Source organism: Cryptomeria japonica, chromosome 2 (genome assembly GCF_030272615.1).
Source record: "Cryptomeria japonica chromosome 2, Sugi_1.0, whole genome shotgun sequence".
Taxonomy (NCBI): Eukaryota; Viridiplantae; Streptophyta; class Pinopsida; order Cupressales; family Cupressaceae; genus Cryptomeria; species Cryptomeria japonica.
Window position 1 is genome coordinate 298,167,604 of NC_081406.1, and position 22,601 is coordinate 298,190,204.

General features: G+C 36.3%; 1 protein-coding gene across 2 annotated transcripts in view; it reads left to right on the forward strand.

The window, feature by feature from the left end:
- LOC131044396 (AUGMIN subunit 7) overlaps positions 1–22,601 on the forward strand; it is an 82,763-nt gene that overhangs the window by 7,141 nt on the left and 53,021 nt on the right. For both annotated transcript variants that reach the window (XM_057977717.2, XM_057977718.2), the window contains exons 4-5: positions 17,423–17,514; positions 17,719–17,844. In XM_057977717.2, the coding sequence (XP_057833700.1) occupies positions 17,423–17,514; positions 17,719–17,844 (218 nt within the window). The remainder of the gene's footprint in view (positions 1–17,422; positions 17,515–17,718; positions 17,845–22,601) is intronic.

The following is a 22,601-nucleotide window of genomic DNA, read 5'->3' on the forward strand; positions in this document are numbered from 1 at the left end:
GATTACCACCATTTACTCTTTATTTCATGCCTTTTGACCATTCATTAAACTTGATTAAATTTTATTTTTATATTTTATAATTATATTATGTTTTATTTTTTGTTTTTATGTATTAATTTATTATTAAATCCCATTTCAAAGAGGGGACATTACAATCCAAGAGTGTAGAATTTATAAAGTATCATGAAGAACAGTAAATATGTGATGGCTTTGAGATGATATTGTTCGTAGTTATTCTTGGCATCATTATGATTACCACTATTTTAGCTATGGTTTAATATTTTGGAGCTATCTTTAAGTCAATCAGTAATGCCCAACTTTGGTTTAATAATGAAACAACCAGTTATGTGGCGCATTCCAGCTCTTATTTGCAGTTACATATAATATTCTATTTAAGAATATAATTCTTTTGCTTATCTCAGAAAAAAAGTAAAGTAAACTTTCCACTAACATCAACAATCATTTTTGACTGGTTAGCACTTATTACTAGCCATATCTTGAATTTACCTTGATCCGCATTGATGATGAAGTGATGCTAAAGCATCCAGGCTCAGAAGCAATCGTGCATCACCAAAAAGATATTTTCTTTGCATGTTCAATTTTTACATTTTTGGTGTTGGTTGGAGCTTACAAAACTTGGTTTTCATTTCCAAAATTAGAGACAAACAAGTTGTTTAATTTGATTTTAAAATTATTGTATTGCAATTTCAATGTTTGAATGGTTGAAGGGGCCCATTGGCATGTTAGAGGGAACTTGTAAAGAAGAATTAATATTTATTTTATCAATATTAATGCCTAATTCAATTTTCATAAGACAAGTGACTTTTGGCATTCCATTCTTGTCTTATTCTTTGAAGTCGGGTACCTAAAGTGGACGGAAAACATTGTGATTTTTGGAAAAAAAATCAATGACTCTTCAATTACCAAAGAGTCATTCTCGGGAAATGAAAGAGCAGTTTTGGGTGCCTTTTTTGGTATCTCGAAAATGTTTTAACCTCTATAAAATGCAGCCTTTAAGGGTGTAGCAACAATGAACAGCAACAAGGTTGGAGAAAGAACTTGTAGGTTGCTCTAGAGAATTGCATAAGAAAGAGTGTAAGAAATTAGCTTGCCAATAGGAGAAGAATAGAAGAAGAGAAAGACAAACTTGTTGGTGTGTTGTAGGTGTTCAAAATTCAGATTTTCAAAGATGAGTGAAGCCAAGGTGTGAAGAAATGAGGATTTGAAGACTTGCAGGTAGGATGTGTGTAGAAAAGTTTGTAAAGTTTTTGAATTATGTTTATTGTTGAAATCCTCCATAGATGTCAATGTTCTTGAGGAATTGTATTGTATGAATGTATATTTGAAGGTTGAAATAAGTATATGTTTCATATTTTGTTCCCACATAGTGGATGGGTTGGCATGTTAAGGCTGCAAGATTGGGTAATTTGATAAGACCCCCCAATCTTGACTGCATTATGAAACTTTCCCCATCCTTGAACTAGTAGTTTGTTGGCTTTCCTTACGAAGATATCATCTCTCACATACATATAAGGGCTACTGAGGAATACAACACAAGCACCAAGGGGAATGTCATCCACTTTAACTTCATCTGTAAATGTTAACATATCTCAAATTTAATCTTGTATCATTTAGTGATCTCTGTCTCTATTTTTTGTTTTACCTACTCAGTGAGTAAAGATGAGGATAATCGTATGCTATAGACTAGGCTTGTTTACCAACTTATTGGAAATCAGATTTACTTTTTTAGAAAGTATTGAAAGAGCACTAATTTGGATGCCTTTTTTATTTGAATCTTACTTTGGAAGAGTTTCACTAATTAAACTCTTAACAGTGACCTTTCGGCTACTCAAATGTACTCCTTGGTGGGGGAGTGCAGACAATCTTTTCATCCTTATTTGCTTTCTACCAATGGAGTCATAACTCTTCCCTTGCTATGGTTTTTTTGGTGTAATTCTTGATGAAGCCTCTGTCATTTTGTTAGTATGACCATTCACATCATAGTGATCACAATGACTTCTACCATTTTTATTCTTTGCAGGAGTAGTAGCATTATGCTTGTCTATCTGTTTACCTAAACAAAGAGAAAGGAGTATTTTTCTTGTCCATCTCATGGCAGTGTGCTTGGGCACATGGCTTCTTGATGTTCTTAGTGTGCTTGGGCACATGGCTTCTTGATGTTCTTACTTCTTAGGCTTGGCAGTCAAGCTTGCCTATTTAGACAACTATGAAGTCCTTCAAAATACTTCACCAACAGTTTTTCATCAATAAGCTCGGAATCATCATTACATTTTAAATCCTAATCAGCTTAAATTTAAGTTAAAGGTTTTGAAACAGACATTATGAACTTCTCAATAAGCTCTTTTGCATGCTTAGTTTGAGAAATGAATATGCTTTGCTTTAGACTATAAAGAGCTTTCAGCAGCATACGCACTTGGTTTTGCTCTAGCAACAAACACTTCATCATGCAAATCGGCATTAAGAAATGTAGTTTCTACATCCATCTGAAAGACTTTCCAATTAAAAATTGGCTTACTAGAAATTGTTAATCTGATGGTTATCTTTTTGCTGTAGGAGGAAAGTTTTCCTCATGGTCTACTCCTTATTGAGCACACCCCTCTTCAACAGTCTGCCTTTATATTGCATTTAGATTTATACTCATTTTGGAAGACCTGCACACAACCTTTTATATGCTTTTAGCCTTTTCTTTGGGCATTTCTACAAGCTCCTATGCATTATTTTTAACGAGAGCATCATATTCTTTTTTACTAGCATAAGACCATCCCTTTTTATTAGCTTCAACAAAAGAAGTTGGTTCAGGTCTATTAAATGCTTTTCTCGTTGTAGCAAGATTTACCAAGAGAGTCTATTCGCTAAGAAGCCCTTTTTGGCTTTCAATTCTTTTCCTTCATAACAAAATGTTTCTAGATTTCTCCAAGCCTGTTAACTCTTATTATCCCTGTTATTTGTTGTAATATTTTATTATTAATAGTATCTGGAATGTGCCATGATTAGAAACTATGTTATTGGGCATTACTAGATCCCCCTTCTACTTGTATGGGTTCAATTCAGATTTGGATCCAGTCTTGGTTTGTGATTGGGTACGCATAGAGTATTGCTTAGGCACCTCGGGTTCCTTGTGGATTCCTTACAAAAGGACCCACAAGAAAGATGGGGTGCCCAGGTGGTACAATTCTAAAAGCATTTGGTTGCCTTGAAGTGAGGTTATAGCATATTTTTGAACTCATTGGACAACCAACAAACACAAAAGACCAAAACTACCTCCAAGCTGCAACTGCTGGGTTTTGAAGTTTGGTTCATTTCTTTCCAAATGTGAGGGCTACAGGAGAGTTAAACCTGCACCAATAGGGGAGAAATAACTGCACAAAGAAGATTTAACCATTAAAAGTTAGTTTATCTTTCATTTTTTCAATTTTTTTTTGTAAGTTGAAATTTTTTTGAACTTTTTATGCATAATGAGGGTTTATAATGCTATTTATTAATTATTTTTTATAAGTTGTATGGCTAATTTGCAATTTTTTGTTTTTAGGTTCATATAGAATGGCTAGTAGTTCTAGTTTAGTTGCCTCAAATGTAGAGAGTTCACATATAAATTTGATGCATCGTCACCTCTTTGGTGACATACAACAATGATTGAACAACTTCTTGGTGGTGGGCATTTTCTTTGGCATTGTAGCCAATGTGGAAAAGAGTATAAGAGCTTGTACTCGAGTGAAAGTTGATTTTTACGCTATTCCTTGCCAAGGAATAAGAGTTTGTCTTGGGACAAATAAAAAGGGTTGCCAAAGCATCAAATATTGGCTTCTATTGAAAAACAAGGGGATGCTGACATGGTAAGTAATAGATCAAAGAAAAGAGCACATCCTCTTGCCAAGAAAAACTTGCACAAACCTCCTAATGGCTTATTGCAACTAGCTAGCCCACATCCTTTCATGCCAATGCCACCATCTTCTAGAGAAGAAATGTTTCAAACTTCACATAAAAGAGGGCCATTGGAAAAGGTCTTCAAGAATGAAGCGAGGGAGATTGTAGATGAAAGCATTGTTTGTTGCATTTATGACAGTGGGCTTCCTTTCAATTTTGTTAGGTTATATGCTTCCTTTCAACCAGGATATGGCGATAACCTTTTCCAATGCACCTTCTGATTATGTTAGTCCTAGGTAAGAATAGGTGCAAACCACCTTATTGGTGAAAGAGAAATCTTTAGTAGAGGCATCATTGAGAGCAATCAATGATACATGACTCTAAACAAGTATGCCCATCATTTTTGATGGATGGAAAGATTGCAAAGACAAACCATTGATCAATGTTATAGTAGTGTCCCCTAACGTGGCAATGCATTTGAAGACAATGGATTGTGAGGGGCAAGTGAAAGATGCAACTTTCATTGCCAATGTCCTCATAGAATCCATTGAAATGGTGGACCTTGAAAATGTTGTCCAAGTCATAATGGACAATGCTAAAAATTGTAGGGTAGTTGGTTCTATAGTGGCGGCTACATATGGTCACATTTTTTGGACACCATGTGTGGTTCCACTCATTCAATTTGATATTGCAAAAGATTGGCACACAAGTGGAGTGGGTCAAACAAATTGACATGGAGGCTAAGGAGATTTAAATGTTTGTGACTAACTATCATGTGTCACAAGGCATCTTCAGGACCTTTGCCAAGTTGGTGTTGTTGAAGGTAGTTTAAATTTTACTTTTTAATATATTTTTTTTAATTTTTTAATTTTTGTTTTTAATTGTTGATACGTGAGATACATTTCTGTACACCATGTTAGGTTGTTGAAAGTCGATTTGCATCTCAAACAATCATCTTAAGACGACTTTGTGAAGGTATGAGATGCATTGAGTGCAATGGTCGTCAATAGCCTTTGAAGTGTATGGAGGCAATTAAGCACATAAAGAGCCCAAAAAGTAAAAGCATTAATCCTAGATGATGAGTGGTAGGCTCATGTGAAATATGCTTTGAGTTTCATTGAGCCCATCATTAACATGATTAGGTATGCTGATATAGATTGCTCGTATTTGGGTATAATTTATGATGGCTTGGACTCCATCATTGAGAAAATAAGAAATATAATAGAAACCACAGAACATGACCCAACAAAAACAGTTTTCAAAAGTGTGCAAGAGGTCATTGTTTATTGTTGGAACAAGATGACCACTCCCTTACATCTCCTAGCATTTGCTTTGTCCCCAAAGTATTATAGCAAAGAGATAATTTCCTTGTTGAGGGGGGTGCCATAATATAGGATGAAGAGGTTGCTACTTGCTACAAGATTGCAGTTAGAAGGATATTTCCAAATGAAGATATCCAAAGTGTTGTGTTGAGTGAGTCTGGCAATACAAGAAAGATGCTCATGAGTGGTGGTACATACATGGTCAAGACTCTATTTACTTGGAACCTCTTGCAATTAAAATTCTCTCTCAAGTATGTATCTTTTTTATTTTTTTTTGTTTTCTCATTTTTCATTCATTGCTATTATGCTATATGTTATTATAATAATATATTTTTATAATTTATGTTTTGTATTTAAATATTAAATGTTGTATGCGAATTCGATAGGTTGTGAGCTCTTCAGCTAAGTGGAATTGGAGTACATATTATTTCATCCACTTGGTTAAGAACAACCATTTGAGTGCAAAAAAAAGCTGAGGATTTGGTCTATGTACACTCCAACCTTTGTCTCTTGTCACATAAGACACTTGTATATGATGAGGGGCTAACAAAGAATTGGGATCTGTTGATGTGTGTTTTAGGCACATAACATTCAGAATAAAATACCAAAGCACTTTACCCTCTCTTGAACAAAATCACCTTAGATGCTAAGGGTAAGATCAACTAAAATGATTCCAAGGTTTCTACATGTCAGGTCTTGACGAGTGGGTAACTCAATGGTCAATGTGAATTGCTGTTTTCACTTGGGGACTTACACAAATGTTCAAATTAACTTCATAGATCATGGTTATGGAATGGGTGTGCTGATAACTTAGGATATGGCAATGTAGCTCTGGACTTAATTCTAACAAGACTTACTAAGAAAAGGGGAAAAGAAATAGGGTTCGGGAAATCTATTCTAAGCCTGGGAATGTAGGAAATGATGAACAAATTCAGTGGAATGGAACTAGGCAAGGTCTCACAAGCAGGTTTTGACACGAGCTTAGTGCAATCATCTAAGGTATACTTATAGATTTTCAAATTATCACCATTGAACATTGACACCATCCAAGTTGATGCATATCAAGGGACGCACAATAATTGAAGTTAAGCTTGCATAAATTTCTAGTTGACCACACAAGGCACACTTACCAATGGCAAGAGGCTAGTGGTATGGATTAAGGATTCCACACAAATATACTCAACAAATCTTCCACTCAATCTAATAAACATGAAAGCAAATTCTAATCTTAATTTCTAATCTAACTTGGGAGGAATTGAGAACTTTGAATGCCAAAACAACACTTGAAAGACAAAATCACCATCAAGTCGAACAATGATTTATATTCAAATAGCTGCAGCATATACCAACAATTCTACAAAAACTCTCTTACAAATGAGAGACAATGAGGTATATATAGAGTCTCATACAAAATGGATGGCCAAGATTAAAACTAAATCAAGGGCCAAGATCATGCCAACAAAACCCTAGAATTGCCCTAATTAGGGTTTACATAAAAAATGGAGCCACCAACATATGGCCTAATAGAAAGATACCTAGTCATCAAATAGGGAATCTTCTAGAAGATTCCTCTCTGCATCTCTCTCTCTCCTAGCATACTCCAAGAATCTAGCCAATACAAAATCTAACTCCTCCATGGAAATGCTAGGTAAGGTATCCTGCTGTAAATCAGTCACGTCCAATGCATCCGAGCAAGCATCCAAAGTGTTCTCCCAATCTGGCATGAGCTTCTGCGAACCATGAACATGAATCAACAAAGAGACCAAATCATCTATTTGACTCTTCTTCAAAGAGTCCAACTGACAAAAATACATAAGTTTCATCTTGTCTCTTAATTCTACTAAGTGTAAACCACTAGCCTCACTGACATCAACCCCCAATAACTCCTCTATTGAGGCAAGGATCTTCAACTGAATATCATGAATTGATCCTTCCATCTCTGCATAACTTAGTTGTGCGCTCTCATAAGTTGATTTCTTCATGGCTAATGAACAATACCAGCCATGGAAATCGTATCTATCTCCACTGTGCACAACATTCTCTCTAACCAACGTGGACTTAGGAATCTTCTTCAAAGCTCTGAGGTGTGGAATAGTCTTCTTCTAAATAGGCTTGAACTCTCCCCAAACTCCTCCAAAATACTGTATTCTGAACATGAGCCTTGTTGTCCTGTCAAATGCTTGGACAAACTGAGTAAGGAAATCATCCGCTCATCTCTTTGTATTCTCAATCCATTTCTCCACCTCCGAGAGTGTATCTCTCGCTGCCTCGTAATGTGAATGTAGTCCACGATCAATTGCAATAGGGGAAATAAGGGTGGGATTCTCACGCCTTATCCTTGCAATGTACTCTCTAAGTCTGGTATTCTCTTCTTTGTACTTCTCCTTTTCTTAAATCTCTCTATCCAATCTTGCATTGATTGCCGTAAGGTTATCACCAACCTCCTGAAATACCTGTTCTCTTGTAGTACGACCGAGGGCAATTGAAGTGATCTGGAAATCCATAGGAGTAGCATTGTCTACCGTCACACCTGCAATGGGAACAACCACCTGTGCAATCCGCATTCCTGTCTCATCTCTAGCTATGTGTGATAAAATCTCAGCTCTCTAAGGCTCTTTTTCCTTATTGCTCCTAGCTAAGTAGTCATCAATGTCATCAATAGGTTGTGCCTCTATCATTTTCTTACTTTTCTCCATACTCTTCATCAGCCAGTTAGGAATAGCGGCCATCTCCATACCATCATCGAGACACATATCTCGATCAACCTCTCTCAATGCCGAGATAATATCATCATCATCATCATCAGGATTATTCCTGGTCAAATCATATACATTCTTCCCCAAACTAACCTCCAAAAAGACGGTGGGGGATCCTGGCTGATCATCATCTTCATTAGGTGGAGCAAATGTCGCTGCGGCATGTAAATCCTGAATATTCTCTAGTAATATCACTGTGTTGGAACATTACTCAGTTTCCTTGTTCTGTTCTGGCATTTCAACTTCCTTAATTGATGAGACACTGAGAGGTGTTGAAGGAATGATAGGCGAAGGAATAGTAGTCTTTTGTTTTTTCTTCTTGACCTCCTCAATCTTTTTCCCTCTAGCCTTGACTTCTCCTGGTGTGTTCTTCCTTCTCTTGGGAGCTTGACTCTCCTCATCCGCATGAATCTTGACATCACTGATAGTCCTTTGATCATCCTCGGAAGCGGGTTCCTCTTGTTTCATCTTTTCATAAGTGAAGGTGACACCCATATCAACTAACTTATTCATTTAAATATCCACCCATGCTCGGGAGAAACTCAAGACCTCTCTCATTAATACATTCAAATCTATTTCTTCTGATTCTGACCAATTAGGCAATAGAATCGCCTTCTTCATTTCATTTTCATACTGTGGATGCGTATGATCCTTGTCATCTATCACTTGATCAGGAATGAGGAAAAGTCCACACTTCCTCATAAAATCCCTTGGACCACATTCGTCTCTTCACTGCGTGCTCGTCCATCATGTCTACCTTGTGGTTGAACTTCTCTCCCTTGATCCTTCCAACTTTCTTATCTGGATCAAACCTTTCTCTTTTCTTATATGTTGCAAATTGATAGAATGCAAGCTCCTCTCACTTGCTATGCGAGTTGTCGTGACAAATTGGCAAACCTCCAACGTTTTCCCAACTGAAATAGGAAAATGTCATGCCCGTCTTGTGCTTCTCTTTCTTAATAGAATCAAACTCCAAAAGCTGTCTCACCACTTCCAACAAGATCACTCTGTCAGAAGGATACCTAGGAAGCCTGTAGGGTTCGGATTGAAATCCATGAATCCTAAGGTATGTGAAAGTGGGAAACTGAATATACCACGATCTGTATTTTTCTATTAGCTTCGTTGCCTCCTTGGACAACCTCCTGTGGACTCCACTTTGCAGCATCCGCTTGATGTACATTGTGAATACATCATTCTCTCTCATATAATCTTCAATTCTATACATGTTCAGCTGTGGATAACACTCATAACTCCTGAATTGTTCTTGTCCATTGCCGACTTAACCTCTGCAATCAATCCTTTGTATGTAACAAACTGTGCAAGTAGGTATACCAAATAGGAAGTCATGGCTTATGACTTGGACCGCTCCACATTCCTCAACTGGAAGTCCAGATTGTCACTTATGATTCTAGACCAATTTATCAATGTTCCTTTTAGACAATCCTGGATGAAATAGAACATCCATCCATCGTATATTGCACCCTGTGGCATCCCCATCACTCAGTTAAGCAGGAATACTAAATCACAATATTCCTCTTTGAAGTCTGTGCACATGAGTGTCTTGGGAGCCTTGGAATGATGAGTCCTAGGCTCGATCATCCACTCCTTATTCACTACGGTCTTGCACGCATCCATCTTCTTATATCGGTCTTCATATTCATCTTTAGTTATATCCTTCATGTTTGCTCCACGTGGAATTCCAAACACCTTAGCAATCGCATCCTCAACAAGGTAGGCAATGACGACACCCTTAGGAGTCTTGATCATTCCGTAGCGAGGATCATAACATCGTGCACACTCCAGGATAAGCTCACTGCACTGTATGGATTGCGGAAATCCAGCGGTTTGATAAATGCCACTCTTCATAATGTTCACATAGGCTGGGGAAGGGATCTGGCTTCTAATTCCGAACATATGTTGTCGCATCTGGTTCATGCTCAGAAAATGCATGTTCGTGTTTGTAATCTCCTTCCATCTGGATGACATCTTGGATTCTGGATAGAATCCAGTCTCAAGTATCTGCTGTTGTTCTCTCATTTCCTTGAGTCCGGACTTCGACATCGCACCTGTACGAAGCTTGAAGTTAGAACTTAGGAAAATAAATAATATTCTAGACAAAATTCCTGACTTCTTAATGATTTAGACTAATTTCGGTATGGAAATCAGGAAAATAATCTACACTCTTGATAGATTTCAACAATTGAATACAAAATGTGACAAGGTTAGGGTATAAAACCCTCATTAAGCTCATCAAAATCAATAACTTTCAGACCAAAGTCTGAAAACGCCTCCTTATACTTAGAAATTATGTTCAAATTAGAGTGCAAAGGAGTATACTGGATCAACGATGACCAAGGAAAAGGTGTGAAAGGTTGTGTTTTCACACAAAACCATGTCTGAAGACACCTGCCGAAGTCAACAATGGCTGCCAGTACATCTGAAGATGACCTGCAACTTCACAAATTAATCTCTAAAAACATGTTTCAATCACCCAAATATGCACAAACTTGATGAAAATCGATCTCAATGATGAAAGCAATCATATCCAGGAATGTAGGTATGGCTGGTAAAAGTTTAATTTTCTGAGGACAAGTCTGAAAATGGATTGCTTCAGACTTACCAGCACTTTGGAAAGTGATTAAAATACCTGGAAATGATCAAAAAATGACTAAGGAATGAGCTCCAAGCAAAATCGCCAAAGGTGACAGGGGGCTGGAAATGAAAATCTTTGAGGACAGCAACCAATAATGGAATTTGCAGACCTGCAACAGCTCTGAATAACTCTGAAAATGGACTGAAAATGACCTCCAATCAGCCTCTAGACAAAATCGCCCAAGGCACAAATGAATTGAAAATGCAATGTAGGTCTGAAAATGAATTTTCCAGCCAGCATGAAGGTGTAAGATCTCAGCAATGGAGGCAAAACTCAGGTCTGAAACATCAATCAGCAAGCTCACAAAAATGGTGGCACCATCCAAGGAGAAAAATCGTCAAAGTTGGAGGTGAAAACCTCTCAAACACAAAATCACCCTCTCTCCAAAATCGCCAACTTCACCCAAAAAAATCGGTATCTCCAAAATCGTGGCAAATAACATCAATGGTAGCCACCAAGAAAATCGCTAGGCTGGAAATGGAGGAAAAATGGCAACAAAATTAATTTTCAATCAAGTGTGTCACTGTTGACGTGTATTTTGTACACTATCAAACACATAATAAAATACCTAAAGGTACCTTATCCTCTCTTGAGTAAAGCCTCTGATTGCTGAAGATATCGCGAAAAAGGATCAATCAGGATGACTCCAAGGTTCTTGTATGTAGGGTCTCTACGTGTGGATAAGCTCTTTGTGGTATGATGTGATTTGCTGGAATCACAAGGGGACTTACACTTGATGATTGAACTTCTGATTTGCTTTGAATATTGCTGGAACACAGGATCTTACTAGCTTTGACTTGAAAAAAAGGAAAAAAGATGAGGGCAAGGAAAGGATCTAATCCTAATACTAAGAATGTAGGAGCAATGAATGATCTTTGATGAAATTCTAACTAAGTCTTGTTTTGACATCCCAGGACCATCTCCACAAGGCTAGTGCGATCTTCGAAGGAAAGCTTTATGATGTTCAAATCATCACTGCAAGCATAGACACCATCAGGTTGATGCATATCAATGAAGAAGCGATAATTGAAGTTAAGCTTAAGCTGAATGATTCCAGTTGACTACGCAAGGCAAGTCTGCAATCAACAAACTGCTAGTAGTATGGATATACGAATTTCACCATCAATCAAGCACATTTCTTCCACTCATCTAATAACATGAAATCAAACATGAGAAGTATAAAGACCATGCAAATTGTCGAATCGACCCATAAATTTCACCATTTCTTCAATGAAGTTACAAGTCTTTTACAACAACATCTTGGCAACAATCTTTGCCTTCTCTCTCTACTCTACTCTAATTGCTATCCTCTCTCTATCTTCTAACTGCTTCCAACTATTCCTAACTATATTCTAACTATCGCTAACTGCCTTTACAAAATGAAATGCCAGGGCTTATATAGTGCCCTCTATACAATTTGATGGCTTGGATCAATTCGAGATCAATGGCCAAGATTTTACAATGAAAACCCTAATTAGGGTTTGTTACAACCATTACATAACATTTAATGCTTGACCAATGATAAAATTGTATTGCTTGGACACATGTCCTCTCTAGAAAATTCCACCAATGGATAGCTGGGGTAGGTACATCGGAGTTTGTGCCACCTTCCATGAGTTAGGTACATTGAATCTGGACATGCGGAGGTGGAACAATCCGACTGGATGAGCGATGACTGGGATGCCACCTTGTCTGACACTTGTAACTTGGTAGATATTCAACTTAATGTTGTTGAGAAGCTAGCTTTAATTAATTCATTTGGAACTATTTGCTTCCTCAACGAACCCTTGTTCTAACTTCTTATGTCCTTGATTTGCAGGATGATGATGTACCTCGCCTTGGAATGCTGGATTGGAAGAGGTCGCCTTTGATAACGTTAGTCCAAAGAAGGCCGTCCTTGTCGATGCTAGGCTGGATCGAAGAAGGTCGTCCTTGTCCTTGCTTGATCGTCCTTGAAGAGAGTCTTCCGACTTGTAGATCTTTCGAGCTTGGAGTCGCCATCTTGATACCTACACAACATTTCAAAATTAGTAATATATCTTGAAATCTAAAAATTAAACTCTAAAAGGAAGATTCAAGATTTTAATTTAGGAAACCTCATGATAAATCTTGAGTTATCATTTCCTAATTTAGGATTTTCAAAGCAAAATTTAAATCTTCAAAAATGGTGCCAAGGTGATTACGCCATACCTCCACTTGAGAATTAATTCTAGAAAAAGATGCAAAAATAAGGTGAATTCGCTAGGCAAAGTGTAGATCAAAGCTCCCTTTAGCAAAATGCGCCTCCTTTAGTCTTCACAAGCATCAACTCCACCACCTTAAGTCTTCAAAAATCTGGAAATTCGCCTTCAAATGTCTTCAAAAATCTGGAAATTATCCTCCAATCTAGCAAGAAATTCTCCTCTCCAATAGTCTTCAAGATGAATTTCGCCCTCCTCAAATTGCTCTTCAAGTTCGCATGAGAGATAATGCAAGAATGATTTGAATTATGAAAAACACACCCCAAATATATAGAGCGCTCACCATTTCACCTCCCATGAGGCCGACCTTGCAAGATAAGCCAAAAAAAAAAAAAAAATTAATAAAAGGAGAGGTCGACCTTTATAAAATATTAAAATAATATCCCAAGCGCTCTCTTTTTAAATTTAATTTAATAATAATTAATTTAAAATGCCTTTACAATTAAAAAATTTCGATTTTTTAAAGGCTTAAATTAATTATTAAATACCAACGCACATTTATTAAATGCAAATTTAATTAAAAAATTTCAAGGATTTGGCGAATTTGGCATTTAATACAATTTGAAGGATATTGGCGCCTAAGCATGATGAAAATATCACTTTGTTAAGAATCTCGCCTTGGTCCCTGGGAGAGGGACAGGAGCGAATTTTGCATTTGTGCCCAAGATCGTCGATTCTTGGAGTCAATTCCTTATTCATCGTCCTTTGAAAGACATTTTTGACTTTGCATATCCTTGCCTTGACGTGGTTTTGGAAGGGAATGGTTGATTCCATGAAAATCGCCTTGGTCCTTGAGTGAAGGACAAGAGCGCCTTAGCCATTTTTATCAAGTCTTGTGGTCTTTGCAACTTCGTCCTTCCTTGTAGCGCTTTAAATATCATCGCCATCTTGTGCCTTGGCTTGGATTCACCTAAATTTGGCGGAATAGACTTGATAATACATTTTTCGCCCTGGTCCCTGGGAGAGGGACAGGAGCGCCCATGCATTTTGGTCCTCCATCTTTCATTCTTCACGTTTGAAACTTCATCCTCTACGTCCAAAATGGGGTTCTCGCTTGGTATTTTGAGTTTAACCTATTCCATCTTTGGAATGAATGCCTTTTAAACCATTTTCGCCCTGGACCCTTGGTGAGGGACAGGAGCGATTCGCCTTGGTCCCTTGGAGAGGGACAGGAGCGAAATTCGCTCTGGATCCTCAGTGAAGGACATGAGCGAAATTTGACTTTTCGAACTCTCTATCAGGATAATTTTTATGGAATATAACAATTAAGTATAAGAAAAGGAAATGTCACTTATACTTTAAGTTATATTCCATATATACTTTCAGGATGTTTGAGAGTGGTTTCAGACCTCCAGGAGTTATATTGCAAAATCTAGTTTTTTGAGGTTTTTCAGTTTCCAGACTTAGTCAAATTTCAGGATCAGGACATTCCAGACTTAGCCAAATTTCAGGATCAGGACTTTCAAACTTAGCCAAATTTCAGGATCATGACTTTCAGACTTAGCCAAATTTCAGGATCAGGACTTCACTCAAGCCGGACTTGCTATCCTATTGATCTCCCCGACAACACTCAAAAATGCAAAGGCTAACTAACAAAACCCTAAAAGACCAAAAAAACAAACCCTAAAAAGCAAAAAAGCAAGGGTCCCCATTTGCAATGGGGCGATGTGTGAAAACGTCACAACAGTCACTTGGACACTTCGCCAAAAATCGCCAACTGGAGGAAAAATCGCCCTTGCATGAATACACTTGGCAAATATAATGATAAAATAATGCTGGGATCTCCTCCTTTAAACTTGCTTTCACCATCAACTTTCACCACACAAGCAATGTGGGATAAAAAACTTGTTCTTATACTTGCCTGGCAAAAATCTATTTGCTTCTAGAAGGTTAAAATCATTTAATGCTCATTGCAAATCATTAATTGTTTTTTTTTTAATTATTTTAAATAATAGTTGCTTTTCATATAAAAACAATTAAATGAGGCTCATTTATTTAAATATTTCAAAATTAAAATTAAAATGGCCAATTGGGGAAAATCGATTTAAGTAGGGATGAAAAGATCCCATTAAAATTATTAAAAAAAGGTCAAAATATCCCCTTAAGGGAAAATTGATCCCAGTAGGGATAAAATATCCCATTAAAATTCATCAATGTGCACAAAATTTGGGTCTAGGGAAAATCGATCTCAGTTTGGAATGAAAATTCCAATTAAAACTTCGTCACTCACAAAAATGCCCCTAGTGGAAAATCGACCCTAGTCTGGACAATCATCCGGACACGAAAATATTAAAATAACCCTTAGTGGAAAATCACCTTGGGTCTGGGATGAATATCCGCACAAAAATCCTCAAAATCTTGTCACAAAAGGCCTGGTGGAAAATTGATCCAGGTGTGGAGTCATCACAAACATCATCCGCAACCTTATCCATACTCCTAGTGGAAAAACGAGGTTAGTCAGGACAAAATCCTAACACTTAGTCAAAATTATAGCATCCTGGGGAAAATCGACGTTAGTATGGATTCTCAATGGTGGAAAAATGGGGCAAGTCTAGGGGAAATCCATGTCCAGTCTGGATTTTGAGTGGGGGAAAATCATGGGTAGTTAGGAATATGAGGGGAAAAACACCTCTAGTGTGGAATTTTGACCTTTAAACCCTTAGCATATGGATTTTCATCCGGAAAATGATGATTTTTCCACTCAAAATCACTAGGAAATTTCAAAACTCAATAAAACTCAACTGGACTTGGGCAAATTTGCCAAAAATTTGAGCGAAAAATAAGGAAAGTTATCGGGATAAAGCGCAAAATCAATTGGATAACTTCCTAGGAGCGAGAAAACAACTCCAAAAGGTCTTAAAATACCTTAGCACTTTAAAATCATCGACGTGGATGCTCAAAATCACGTTAACGCTCAAAAGGTCTACACTTAGACAAAATTAGGATCATTTAAAATCTCAACTTTACGTGTTTGATCCTATAACTTCAAAAACCCCAAACGACACTAGGCATGATCAAAACTTCGAGACTTGGGCATGGGAAACTCAAAATTGCCCACTAAGCTGCCAAAACCCTAACCTAATCAATGCGAGAAGCAGGAAAAGAGGGGGTCCCCGTTAGCAATGAGGCGATGTGTGAAAAGGTCACAACAAGATCTAAGTTTTGAGTTTTTTGATTTAGATGCTCCAATTGCATAGCTTGCGGAATTCTCTATAAATGAGGCAGCTTCTACATGTGACATAGCTAGTGGGAGTGGCACTCCAATTGATTATGGTTATAATGAAATAGAACCAAATGTTGACTTTGATGTTTTTGATGAAGAGCAATATGAAGACTATTAAATATTGATTGTAATTTTCATTGTGCAATGGCATTTTGATTTGACAAATTATCGAATTATGATTTTATGAGTATTTTCATTTTTGAAAAGTATTTAAATATTCTATTTATTCATATTGGCAATCATGAGTATCGCTGTTTAAATATTTTATAATTTATAATACTATTATATATATAGCTGAACCCATACTTGTACGCAAGGAAAAAAGGCCGTATCACCACACCCAGTACTGGTACCCGTACCCACACCCATATCAGGACTGGTAACTTAGATTGGAAGAATTGTACTTTGCCTGTTGATCAGTATCATCTGGTCCTTCAATTTTAGTAGACACTGTCACATATTTTCTTTATTTGGAAGATAATCTGCATTGGTTTCTAATTGCTGTAAAATATTTTATTTGGTTTCAATGAGTGAGAGTGAGGTTGAAATATACAAGAGAAAATACAACTAAGGACCAGTTTATAAAGTTTTAGTGAGGAATGGCAGGAATAGCTAGTCCTCATAAAAGAATAAATCTTACACATACCTCAGAATATTTTTTGCAGTTGTTTGGCAGAATAAGGAAGAACAAAAAAGGTCACCTTTACAGTTGTACACATATCAAACCCATCTTAAAAAATGAAGTTTTTGTGCTTAATTCTGTTCATGAAAGCAGAAGCAGAGTCTTTTTATCATTATTTGCCTTGAAGAACCCAATATAGGGCACATGATACCAAAAAACTGCCAAAATATTTCTCAAATCAGAGTATTCATTTCATCACAGGCTGAATTGTCTTTGTGTTATGAAGATTGTCACCACTTAGCTCTTACACCATGTAAAATTTGGAGCAAACAGAAAAGAAAACAAACATATGGGATTTACTTAAGAGCTCATTCTCTTTTCTTTTCAAAGATTTCTGATATTTCAAGTTCTATGATTATGTCCCCAAGTCTTATTAATATTTAGTATGGCTTTAAAATTTTAAATGCCTTTTTTTAATGCATAATATAAAAATGGTCTTTTGTTGCTAACAGTCGGTCCCTTCATTCTATCATTATTTTTTCTCTTTGATGAGTGATGCTATAAAGTGTTCTGGTGGAGGTCGGTCTCAGTCTATAGGGATTCCAAGTTTGAGGAAGTTTTTCTTTAGCTTTTATATGCTAATTATAATAAATGATTCCAATAAAAGTAGTTTGCATTTGAAAGTCAGCATAATTATTTATGTGTTCCTATTTACTTGTAGGGCAGAGGAAGTTATGAGAACCGTGCAGAAATGCTGCGCCTTATCGTTGATCTAGTAGAAGTGAGTTCCGCAGCGGACAATCCTGAGTGGAGGTGAGGGCATGACGACACTCGTGCAAAATTTCCTTATCAGTAAAAAAAACTCAAAAATAAAAAAAAATTCCTTATGTTGCTTGAACTGATGTTATTCCAAAATAAAGGTTGTGTTTTTTCTAGAATAGATTATGTTTTCACTGGTTTTCTCCCTTCATCTACACAATTTGATATTAAAACGAAGATTTTGTGTCCTTTGTACAGTGTTGATGAGCAGGCAGCAAAGGACATACAACTATTGGATGCTATCGCAGAGAAGCAAGCTCAAGTCTTTTCTGAGGAATGCAAGCTATTTCCTGCTGATGTTCAAATTCAGTCCAGTTTTCCAGTGTATGTGAATTTATACCGTTACTACATTGTTGAGTAGTACCAGCTCTTTAAGTGTTGATTTCACTTGTGAACTATTTTCGAATTGATGAATACATTGCTTCCTAGCATATGTATAGAAGCAACCTCAAACTTTATCTGAGGATTGTAATCTATTTCCCACTGACCTGCAAATCCAGTCCAATTTTCCAGTGTATGTGAATATTTACTGTTTGCACTATTGTTTAGTATGCGTTTTCATGTGTAAATTATCGTTAATTTGAAAACCACACTTTTCCTCCTACCATATATATAAAAGTCACAACCATGGTTTGCACTTTTATTCATCTTACTAGATTGAAAAATGATTAGAAATGCTATTTATTATCTTACATTAGTTAAGTACTGAATGTTTCTCCTCATACATGTCTATTTGTTGTATATGTTGGATTGCAAGAGGAGGTTACATGTCTATTTGTTGTATATGTTGTGTGTTGTTTTTTATTTGTGGATCTTGATTGACACTTTAAGCGACTTTTTAGGTTTACTATAGAAAGCTCTTCAATTGTCTTGTCAGTATCATTGTCATTCGGATTCTGACATTTACATGTGTTTGGATCAACAATGGCTGTTGCATTGGCTTGCAAATGGATCTCAAAAGTGTTGGTTATATCTATTGACAAGGCATATATCAGTTATGCTGTTGGTTTGATTGTGTGACAGTTTTTGGATGCAAAAATCTGTCACACAATTGAACCCAGAAACAGCATAACAGATCTATGGGTTGTGGAAACCTCATATCTCTAAAGGTATATATCAATTTAATATAATTAATTTAGATGTTATGTCCACAAGTGGCCAACAATGATCAATATGGGATAGACAAATTTACATGGCTGAATTTTCATAAAAGTGGTGCTTGGTGTATCTACAAAGTGAGTAATGAAGGCAGTAGTAAACTCTAAAAAAATTGAAAGTGTAAAACAATTGTAATGCATAAACACAAATCTATGTCAAGTATCCACTCTCCTGACATTTCAGAGCAACTGAGATGTAAGCGGCTTGATTGATCTTTTGCCTGTATGGTACCAAGATGTGCACTTTCTGAATGATCTGATACCTGTCTTTTAATTACCAGTTCTCTTACAACTTGGCCACTGATGGTATGAAAGTAGGTGATAACTTTAGAGCTAGGACTGTGAGACAATCTTGAGCAGAGTTGTTTTATATCTAAGTTAAAACTTAAAACATCACTCATCCACGATCCTCATCTCAAATGAAAGTCTTTAGTGCATGTTATTAGGCTAGTTTTGTTTTCCCTTTTTTTTTATAAGAATTAGAAAAACAATCGTTCTTAATGAGATGTGTAATAACTCATCAAATCTACCAAATCTTGCACCCATATTTTTCCATTTTGATTCTATTTATAGGGATGCATGTTTACAATCTATGTGGATATATAATTTGAGTTCCACAAACCTGGGCATAAATAAGAGAGAAATGTTAAGTTGAAGCATGTTTAGAATATGTTAAATCAAGACTCTTTGCTTAATTATTATCATTAGTCTTATTGATTAGATTATTTAAAACCCACTTGTTGTAGGTGACTTCTCCTTTTTGTTTGATCTGTGTTATTTGCCGTAGTCAGCAGTGAGTGCCACTAATGTTTTCAGGTGATAACATAATAATCTGTCCCACTTTTCACTTTTTGGTGCCCCAGACTATTAAGTGTTCCAGATAATAAAACTTGAGTTGATCTGTCTGGAAATAAAAAAATGCACAAATGTTAGCTTATATATTTGAAGATGCTAGGATTTCACTTTTAATAAGCTTCAATATGGGACATGACTTTGACATACTATTATGTCTTGACCCCCCCTTTAGGATTTTTTTGTTTTGTTTGCGATGGTGTCTAGTTGAATCTCTTTCTCGTTTTTTCTTTAGTACATTGAGTAATCTTTAATTGTTGAACCAAATTCCTATATCTATATAAACAAAATCTAATGGTCATGAACTTTGTGGTTAATCAATTTATTGGAGATCAACTTGGAAAATCCTAAATTAGAGTTGCAAAAATTCCAAATTGTTCAACCTTGTGCCGAAAGAGATCTCACGCTATATGATCACAATGCGGACTCATTTGGTTAATTTGAAATTTAAGCCAAATTTGACATGATGACTGACCATGTCATATGTCATTTGTAAGGCTCGGCTGATTGATGCAATATTTTTTTAAGCCTAAATTCTTGATGTAGCATGTGCCAAAATTCAAGCTGCCTCCAAACATGATGGTTATGTCAAAGCCATCAAATGATTTTTGGTGTCGTGTTTATGTCATAGTTATCTTATACTATTTGTGTGACAGAAAATGAGTTCATAGCAAAGTGGATAGGGTAAATCAGAGTGTCACACTAGAGTTTGTTTCATGACAAGAACTTCTGCAATGCCACAATATAGAACGAATAGGGATGAAGAGAAATCAGTCCAAGACAATGTAAACCTTTTGGAAAATAGGACCAAAGTATTACATTTGTAAGAATACACTATCTCTATCATTTTTAATTTTTTCACTATTTATGTATAATCACGATCTTTTTTATTTACAAAAGGGCTATTATGTAACTGAATATATGAAGACAACTGTCAGTCTTTAAAGTCTGAGTGTTCATACCAAATTTTGCTTGTTTCTTTTTTCTATTCTCCCCTTGTTTTCCATGTTCTTTGCTGCACATGCCTTCAGTATTTCTTCATCATCCTTGTTTCTCTTGAGTTTTTGGTGGGTTCTCAAAATCTGCAACTGTCTGACCCGTTTCTATTGTACGAAAAAATATATATTTTGCTTTCCAATCATGTTTCAGTTGCATCTTTCATATTGATAAACATCATTCCCTATTAGTGCCAACTTCACAAGCAATTCTTCATGTTACCTTTCATTCAATATCATTATGGCAATTAGTTTTGTATTGATGGTATATTGTAATAACCCTAAATCTGAATTTTTCTTAAAATTTATGATTTCTTTGCATTGGCATTTCGTCAAACATTTGGCATGTAATTCAGCAAAGGATGTTTCTGATTGCAATGTTTTTGACAAATGATTCCTATGGGTTTGAACAAGTTTCCATTTCATTATCATTCATAAAATGTGAAGGCAATATATCAAACATTTGTCATTTATTCCAAAGTCAAACAGTAACCAAACAGGGATTATACTATTTGTTGTTCAGACATAACCAACTCAGAATAATAATTTTCCTTACCTTTCTATTAGCAGAAATGAGCACTAAATGACTGTTGGGCATGAATCAACTCAACCAAAATGTTCTTGGATTCTTGAGTGATTTCAGCTCCATCAATTGGCCTATCTTTCCCTTGCAACCCCTCCAAACCTGCTTGATTAAGATTCCCAGCCCTAACACTAACTCCAAAATTCTGCTAACCCTTGCAAAATCTCTGTCTTCCTGGTTACTGCTGGCAGCCAGCAATTAGTGAGTTTTATGACTCACGGCTCCTTCCCAATTCAACACTCAGACTTTCATTGAAAGTGGTGACCATCAGTTATCTTTTAGGTGTCTAAACTTCTTCTGCATCCTGTCTTGTCTTATGCTTGGCCAGTGGATGTATGGATACCAGCAAGAGGCCTTCTACTAGCCCAAACCATGAGAGGAAAAACCATGCCAGCTGTAACCAAACTCATGCCCAACAATAACTCTGTTCTTTACTTGTCTATTGCATCCAGAACTATCTTGCTTGTAAATCTCTTAAATTTGTATTTCTATACAAATCTCACAAATTTATCAATGAAATCTTCCTTGTGAATCTTGTCCGAATCCTCCAAGGGTTGCTGAAATGGGTTCTTGTCTAATCAACCAAGAAGCCCAAGGGTATTCGTCCTAGGGTTTACTCTCATAGAAGCCTCAAACTTCACAAACAAGAAAATAAAATCCAGCCTGAGCAAATGAGCTCTCAAATCACCTTTTATAGTTGTCCATAGAACTTTCTGGAGGTTCTTTTAATTTCTTGCTTATATATATCATTACAGTACTTTTGTAAAGCAACTTTTTTAAAATATCGTTTTAAATCACTTAATTCACTTTATTAAATTAATTAAAATGAAGTCATCTGGAAATTTACTTTATTGGACAACTTTTTTAATTAATTAATTAATTTATTCCCTAATGAAGCCCAAAATTAGTCTACAGAAATTAAATAGGCTAAAAGGGAATCTTCCGGCTGCTCAGCAGAAAGGGACATTACAGTTCTCCCTTCCCAAAGATTACTTGTTCTCAAGCAATCTAAACCTTTATGCCAATACTAGGATCTCCAATCAATCTTATGAATGCCTATCATGAACTTGCTGCTCCACTCATGCAACTGAAACCGACAAATCTATCATTCTGCATTACCTTGTGAAGCGATCCAATAATTATACAAATTCCTGGATCCCAAACCTTGGCATTATCATAAATCACAAAGCTGAAAGGATACACATAACTCATCAAATCAGCATCATAAGTTTCCCATCTCAAAATCAATATTGTTGGCAAACATCTAAATTGTTTCTCTTTCACTACCTCCCAAATGTCTTTAATGCTGGAAGCCATAATCATCCTTTTCAATAACAACTTACATCACTTTCTCTTGATTCTTTGCTCTTGATTCTTTGATGTCAATTTGAGCATAATTACAACTATCTAAGACTGAAAACCATAACTCACAATTTGATTTTTCCAAAATCAGCGATTTGGAAGTAGGATAGCAGATGCAATACTGAAATCTAC